At 46.4% G+C, this 8,367-nt stretch overlaps 1 protein-coding gene across 1 annotated transcript; it reads right to left on the reverse strand.

The window, feature by feature from the left end:
* Positions 1-7,834: 7,834 nt before the first annotated feature.
* LOC142859433 (transcription elongation factor 1 homolog) lies at positions 7,835-8,080 on the reverse strand. The gene has a single exon (XM_075989604.1). It carries the CDS (start codon positions 8,078-8,080, stop codon positions 7,835-7,837), a length of 246 nt encoding a protein of 81 aa, XP_075845719.1.
* Positions 8,081-8,367: the final 287 nt, after the last annotated feature.

An 8,367-nucleotide genomic window follows, 5' to 3' on the forward strand; every position in this document is an offset into this window, starting at 1 on the left:
GCTTGCTACAATATAGGACCCCAGTATTTGTTCTCTATGGGAGAGTTCTGAGAGTGAGAAAGGAATGTGTACCCTAATAAATCCATCTACACTGGCCACCTCTCACAACGGGAGAACTGTAGCGGGCTTGGCTTGGTTAGAGTTGGGTTCCATAGCAGCACGTGAGCATATGAGAAGAGGGATAAATGTGGCCGTGGCCAGACACTGGAGAGGAAGAATGATTCAGCGGGGCTGCTGGAGCTGGTAGTGGGATGAGGAGAGAGGAAGAGCAAGCAGAGGGAGGAAGCTAAGCAGCAGGAAGTAAAGGAACAGAAGTATTTGTTGAGGTCCTGAAGGTGTGGATTCCTTACTGGGGTCCAGAGCAGTAGCTAAAGTAACTGGCAGAGGAACAGGAGTAGGAGCTTAAGGGGCAGGAGTAGGATTGGAGTTGAAGGAACAGCTGAAGAGACTAAAGGGTCAGGAGTAGAAACTGGAGTCGAAGGACCAACAGCAGGGGCTAAAGGAACCAGAGTGGTAGTTGGGAGAATGGGGCTAGCTACCTGCTGAGGTCAGAAAGGCAGGGGTTTGTTAGCGGGGTCCAGAGCAGAAATGGAAGATTCTTCCTGTACAGATGGCATAGCCAAGAACTTATGAGTTGGCAAACAACTTGCAAGGACAGAGGGTTTAGGCTTAAAGCCTAAATAGTAAAAGGCTTGGATGTAAGGAAACTCCCTCCATTTGTCTGTGTGCTGACAATAGTTAGAAAGCTCCCGTAAAATATCAGGATCAAAGTTGCCGTTAGCCAGTTTAGATTGCCAACTAAAATGTAACGAGGCCATTTTTTTGGAACAAAGATGGACAAGTGTGGGAATCTGTAAGATGGAAATTAAGGCCTGGGGTTTCAGGGCCTCTAAACGACATCCCAGGGGGGAGGCTGAATTGATGGGCTTTGATGGCTTGCTACCCGTAGCTGAAACCATGAAAAACCCATGAAAAACAGCAACACCACAAGGCGCACAGGGAGACATCTCTCAGCTGTGGGCAGGGTTTGAAACAGCGAGCAACCATCACAAAACCTGTGGGAGAGCGTCCTCTGGCAACTAGTGGAATGGTGTGGCCTGGTTGGATCTAGTTGGGGGAATCAGAAACCAGAGAGACCAGAAGCCACTCCGAGTGACCTTTCACGGCGAGGCTTCATCGTGTCTGCCCTAGAGAAGAGCAGCATTGTGTCTGAGCTCACTTCCCTTCTTCCCAGCATTCTGTTCTGTCTACTCCGCCTATCTAAATTCTGCCCTATCAGATGGGCCAAGGCAGTTTCTTTATTGACCAATGAAATCCCACATCATCACACTGCCCAGCTTTACAAACCAGACGGTGGTGTCACACACCTTTAATCCCAGGAGCCACTCTAGCTTGCTCTAGCTACCAGAAATAGAAGTATAAGATGGGATGAGACATCTCTCAGTCTCTTATTTTCATTCTCTCCTTTACCAGCCTGGGGGAGGATACACAGGGCAGTGATATCTTGAAACTTTCCAAGGCAACATTTAAATCCTCAGCTCCATTCTCAAGGCCATGTATATAAATACCAACCTTTGACTTGGTGCCAAGTAACTTCTTCCTTGACAGTTTAAAACCCCAGTTGTGAAGTGTTTTAGAGACACCACCTCTTTCAGTATTTTCACAGATCATGCAGTCCACCAATGTCCTCATCCCTGCCAGGTCCTAATCCTTCAGTCATTGTTGGTTAGCTACAAACATACAGATTGTTCCCAATTTCAAAATAACTGATTAAAAACAGTCTGTAAGTCTCAGTTTTTTCATCAAGTACAATTTGAATAGAGGATATTAGGAAAAGGAAAATTATTAAAGTCCTAAATCAACAAGCCATGGTGGCCCAAAACTTAAATTCCATAACTGAGGACAGGGAGACAAATCAGAACCTGTTGAATCTAAATAGTGAGTTCCAGAGTGGCATGGATTATGTAAAGATATTCTGTTTGAAAAAATATTTGAATGTTGGACCTTGTTTTTGCACAGTGTCTTGCATACTTGCTATTGAGCCCGTGTCTTGCTGAGTAGCTTAAGATTTCCATAAATCTGGCAAATCCACCAGCCTCAGCCATCTGAGAGGGGATTAAAGGCTCCTGGTTAAGCTCTCCTGCTCCACCCTCCACACCCAGGGAGGTGGGTCTGATTCAATCCCATCCCAGAGCTTTATAAAGACCCAGATCTCCACCTGGTTCTCAGACTCCAGAAGCCTAGGGAAGTGCAGACAGCTCTACCTCCACACTGCAGACTCTGCAGCACCAGGACACAGAGAACCCAGCTTCCAAGACTCTGTGGAGCACAACAAATCTCTCTGGTGAAAATGTAGGTGATTTGGGGATTGGGGGAGTCCACTCTTGTGTTTTCTGGACGATGGCTGGGGTATTTCTTTTTCAATTTTTCTCATAAATTTTACAGCCCAAAAGCATGTCTCTGACATCTGTCTCCTTTCCATGTGTGTAGGAAATCACTGCTAGTCATAGCAAGCCTCGCGGACAGCGGTGGTACTGTGTGTTATAATGAGGAAACTGGGCAAAACATGGTTAACTATCTTGAACATGATCTCATGCCCACAGTTTGCAGAGGTACAGACTTCTGCACCCTTCTTCTTGGGCTTTCTGGATCTCTCTTGGCTAACACAGCATCTCAATGTTTCCAAGGCTAACCCAAACCCTACTATACTTCCAAGAATGATGCTGGACTTCTGAAGCAACCTTTGCTTACAGAAGACCTGAGATTATAGACTAATGCAATCACCCTTGAGATATAGATTTGGCTGCATGGAAACAGTTTTAATATTTTCTTTATTCATTTCTGAGTTGATGGAACCAGACCAAGTGGACCGATTGAGAAACACCGAAGAATTGAATGTGGAACAGAGTGGGAAGCAGGAAGGACGAAGGCCCTCAGGTATTCAGAGGGACCCCAAGTTAAAAACCAAATCTTCCAATCTATTTCTTTCCTGGAGACTCACAGGCTTAGAGAAGACCTCAGCTGTGGACAGCTGTGTCCAGGACTGGCTTGTCCTCAGTGGTCCCAGGTTTCTGCCCTTCTTGCAAGAGACCCAAAGTCTCAGAGTTCTGTGAGAGTCTCCCTGGTGTGGTAGGTGGGTTGAGTCTATGCAGGAACAATGTTCACAGGCAGAGCTTTTCCATTCTGAAATGTATTTTCTACAACTGAAGGAACCCACCTACACATGTGAGTCGTTGTACACCTTAGTATGAAGAGCAGGGTAGTCGGTAATTTGGGCATGTGAGTGAGCAAGTGTTCAGTTCTTGAGAACTGAACAAGGACACTTCTGGCTTCTGTCAGAGTTCATGAAGGGTCCCTGGAAAAGCTGAGATGAGCCTGCTCCCAGCGTCCAAGGCACTCATCACATCCCTCCTTCCCTTGCAGGTCCTTCCTGTCACCCATGGACTGACTTTGAAATCAGGATCTTCCTGGACGAGTGGGAAGTAGTTGAACGCAGAGTGGGAAACCCAGGCAGGAAGATCTCAGAGACGATCCAGGCTCTTTGCCTGCAACTCAATGAACGGAGAGGCCTAAAAAAGAGCTGGGAAAGCTGTGTAGACCTGTTACTGACCCTGAAGAATCTGCACAGGTCACTCTGTAGTGGGAGACCAGGGGCTGTCCCCTTGTTTTCTCCGTATTCCGAGGCCCTGTTCAGGATCCTGGGCCGACCCCCAGGTTAGTCTCTTCTGTATTCCTCCTTCAAGTCCTCTAGAGAGCAGCATAATGAGCATAGAGCAGAGAAAAACAGGTCAGAATTCCCCATTCCCACAGTCCATTGTTGCGCATAGAAAACCCCAACATCTTTCCTCTATGTCGTTTCAAAAGAACGTCAATCGGACATGTTCCAGGTGGACCAGAACATAGAGGACAGATCATGGTTCAGTATGATTGAGGGAGAGTGAGGGTGCCATGCTTATGAACTCTTTTTGTTTCTTCTCCCTTCCAGGTCCTTACTGCCGAGATGGGTCTGGTATATGCCTGCCTGCCTGCCAAGAACTGTCAACCTTCCGTGAATCGGCCTTTAGATTGTGGTACCACCGTTCCTTTTACACAGCTTCAGGGGAACCCACTGTTTATGAGGTCTTGGAAGAATTTTGTTTCCCTGAGGGGATCCCCCTGAAGCACAGCCATGCTTTGTCATTTCCACACCCACCTCCTGCCTGTGATCCAGGAGACCCCCATGTCAGGCAGCAACCTTGGTCTACGCTGATTAGCACCCAGATCCTAAGTGAAGACAAGTGGAGTTTCTTGTTTCTCCTCTGAAAGCCTCAGGACCATGCAGCATTGAGGGCGTAGGCTTCTTTCTCTACCTCATAAGACAATGGGAAAATCAATAAAGGTCACTGTAGTGAAACTCTCCTGCCTTGTCCTTGTTCTTCAGTGGGGTCTACAAGTAAAGAGGGGCTAAGGATTGTCACTTGAGGTTCCTCTTCTGGTGCCCTGGGACCTGCCCTCTCCGATCTATCCACACCTGACTCCTGGTATAAAGTCTCCTCTCCTACAAGGGCAACCTCTACTCCCCTAGATGGCTGCTCATGACATTTTCATTCTCCTGCCCTCTTGTCCTAGAACTGTTCTCAGTCTGGGACAGCCTCAACCAGGATGTAGCTGATGTTATAGGAAGCACAAAAGTTTATGCAGGTAATGGAAAAAACAAACTCATTCCTTTTTATTTATTGTTGTTGGGTTTTTTTGTTATTGTTTTTGTTATTTTAAGACAGGGTCCCTATAGCTTTTTTAAAAAATTTTTTTTATTGATAAAAGGAGAATAAAGAAAAGAAAAAAAAATAAATTTCCACCTCCTCCCAGCCTCCCATTTCCCTCCCCCTCCTCCCACTCTTCTCCCCCTCCTCCCACTCTTCTCCCCATCCTCCCACCCCTCTCCCCTTCCCCCCATGCCTCTCCCCCTCCCTTTCCAGTCCAAAGAGCTGTCAGGGTTCCCTGCCCTGTGGTAAGTCCTAGGTCCTCCCCCCTCCATCCATATCTAGGAAGGTGAACATCCAGACTGGCTAGGCTCCCACCAAGCCAGCACATTGCGTAGGATCAAAACAGCGTGCCATTGTCCTTGGCGTCTCATCAGCCCTCATTGTTCGCCATGTTCCGAGAGTCCAGTTTTATCCCATGCTTTTTTTGGTAACAGTCCAGCTAGCCTTGGTGAGCTCCCAGTAGATCATCTCCACTGTCTCAGTGGGTGGGTGCTCTCCTCGTGGTCCCGACATCTTTGCTCATGTTCCCACTCCTTCTGCTCCTCATTGGGACCTTGGGAGCTCAGTCCAGTGCTCCAGTGTGGGTCTCTGTCTCTATCTCCATCCATCGCCAGATGCAAGTTCTAGGATGATATGCAAGATATTCGTCAGTATTGCTCTAGGGTATGGTCATTTCAGGTTCCCTATCCTCAGCTGCCCAGGGAACTAACTGGGGACCTCAGCTTGGGCACCTGGGAGCCCCTCTAGGGTCAAGTCTCCTGCCCACCCTAAAGTGGGTCCCTTAACTAAGAATTGTGGTTCCGTGCTCCCCTATCCAACCTTCCTTTATCCCGATCCTCCTGTTTCCCCAAGTCCCCCCTCCTTCCCTTCTACCTTTTCTCTCCCCATCTCCCCTAACCCCCATCCCACCCCACCCCCAAGATCCCACTTTTCTCCCCGGCGATTTTGTCTACTTCTCTTATCCAAGAGGATAACTATATGTTTTTCCTTGGGTTCACCTTCTTACTTAGCTTCTTTAGATTCACCTATTGTAGACTCCGTGAACCCTATTTATGGCTAGAAACCAATTATGAGTGAGTACATCCCATGTTCATCTTTTGGGGTCTGGAATACCTCACTCAGGATAGTGTTTTCTATTTCCATCCATTTGCATGCAAAGTTAGAGAAGTCATTGTTTTTTACCGCAGCGTAGTACTCTAGTGTGTATATATTCCATACTTTCTTCATCCATTCTTCCATTGAAGGGCATCTAGGTTGTTTCCAGGTTCTGGCTATTACAAATAATACTGCTATGAACATAGTTGAACAAATGCTTTTGACATGTGATAGAGCATCTCTTGGGTAAATTCCCAAGAGTGGTATTGCTGGGTCCAAGGGTAGGTTGAACCGAAACACTGACTTCCACAGTGGTTGCACAAGATTGCATTCCCACTAGCAACGGATGAGGGTACCCCTTCCTCCACAGCCTCTCCAGCAAAGGCTATCCTTGGTGTTTTTGACTTTAGCCAATGGTGGTTCAGGACTTTCATACTTTTCCTCTTCCTAATATCCTCTATTCATCTTGTTGATGAGAAACTGAGACATGCAGAATGCCAGATATTTTGAAACTAAGAATCATCTGTATGTTTGTAGCTAGCCAATAATGACAGAAGTAGAGGACATTGGCAGACTTGATGATCTGCAAAAAGTCTGAAAGATGTTGTTTTTCTGATACCCTTTTCAACTGGGGTTTCTAATTGAAAAGGAAAAATTTACTTGGCACCAAGACAAAGGACAGTATTTATATACATGGCCATGAAAATGGAACTGAGGATTTAAATGCTGCCTTAAAATCCTCAAATTATCATTGCTTCATTTATCCTCTACCAGGCTGGTAAAGAAAATGTTGATGAGAGATGAGAGATGAGAGCTTTCTCCTTCCAACTTATAATTCTATTTCCGGTATTAAGGGAGCGCTCCCCTACCATATGGTTGCTATAGCAAGCTAGTGTGACTCCTGGGGTTAAAGGTGTGTGTCATTATGACCACTGGGATTAAAGGTGTGTGCTACCACTATCTGGTTTGTAACGCTGGACTGAATATATGGATAAAAAGAGTTCAACATTATTCTGCGGATAGTGTGGAACCCTAGTGAAGGGGAACTTCCCGGAATCTTTGAGAGTGACCCTGGTAAGGAATTCTAGTAAGTAGTAATAGAAAGCCTTAACTGGCCATGCCTTGGAGCTTGGAAATTCTTTCATTGGCGTTTCTTTTTACTCACATCTACAAACAAATTATTCATGAAAACCATTCCATGCAGATGTCAAGTAATCAGTTTATCTAGAGACCGTGAGAACAGGAATCACAAGTTCTGTGACCACAGAAGAGAGAGTAGAGATAGGATTGAGCAGCTGTCGTGGCAGTCAAAGGTGACATTCCAGAAAAGAAGCCTTCACACAGAAGACTGATAGAGAGGAGTAATTTCAGATCCCTGATCACCTAGCCGGGGAACCCTCCTGCCTGATCCAGATATTCAACCTCTCGACATTTACAAGTCCCATTGAAGGTCAAGAATAGGGCATAAAGAACAAGGTCCTGGACATTATTTGAATTTCAAATTTTATTCTGATATGAGGTGTGCCGGGGGGGGGGGGGGGCAACTGGTTACGACATGACAGGTGCTTACACAGTTTTCTAGAAATAGCATGTTTGGGTTTTTATTATCTTTACTGGTGATCTGGATGGTTCTCTGAGTCTGAGACTTCTGAGGAAGGTTGGGGTCTCCTGGGACAGAGGCTTAGACCAGGTGTGACGATGGCCATGGAGAGCTCCTCTTGAAATGATTATGTCACTTGAGGAATACGGTTCTGAAATTTGAGGCCACCTTATGCTGCGTGGTGAGACGAAGTACCTTTCGCCTTCACTCCAGTTCCAAGCAGCCAGGGCCACCATGACAATCGCATCTACAGTCATTCACACACGTCTACTCATTCACATCCACCCCATACACAGAAGGAAGGTTTTCACAGCCCTGGACCAACACCCTGGAATGTCTCTGGATTGGTACCCAAGTCTGGACCTGCTGAAGGGCTAGGTCCTTGCTCTTGCTACTAATTAACTGCCTCGCAGGCGTCTATCCAATCGCTGTACACATCCACTGGGTCTGACAGATTTGTAATGCGTGTCTGGAACTCCTCTAGGCACACGGCACAGGAGATGACTCCAGTCTTGCGAGCATGGTTCATTTTAACATCACAAGACTTCTCATGGTTGCAGAAGGGGCACGTGAACTGCGTGTCCAGAGGTTCTGTCCTCTTCTTGGGGGGTAGCTTTCGTTTAGACTTCTTTCGTCCCATGGCTGAAGGGGGATGAGAAAATGAAAAGAAAGGAGAAAGACAAAAGGTTAGTGGACGAACATCTGCATTTGCTTTGTTAACCTTCCACACTGAGAAAGGGTGGATTTGGAAATAACTCTTTGGGGCAGAGCCTTGACTTAATTCTGAATCATAGACCAATGCTGGGCTATCTGATGTCACCATGTTTCAGAAATTGAAAATCAAGTAGAAAAGTGTGTTCCTAGTGCTGGGGAGAAGAGGACAGAGAACCAGTCAGTGTTTAAGAGTATAACTGAGATGGACACTTG

This window comes from Microtus pennsylvanicus, chromosome 11 (genome assembly GCF_037038515.1).
Source record: "Microtus pennsylvanicus isolate mMicPen1 chromosome 11, mMicPen1.hap1, whole genome shotgun sequence".
Taxonomy (NCBI): domain Eukaryota; kingdom Metazoa; phylum Chordata; class Mammalia; order Rodentia; family Cricetidae; genus Microtus; species Microtus pennsylvanicus.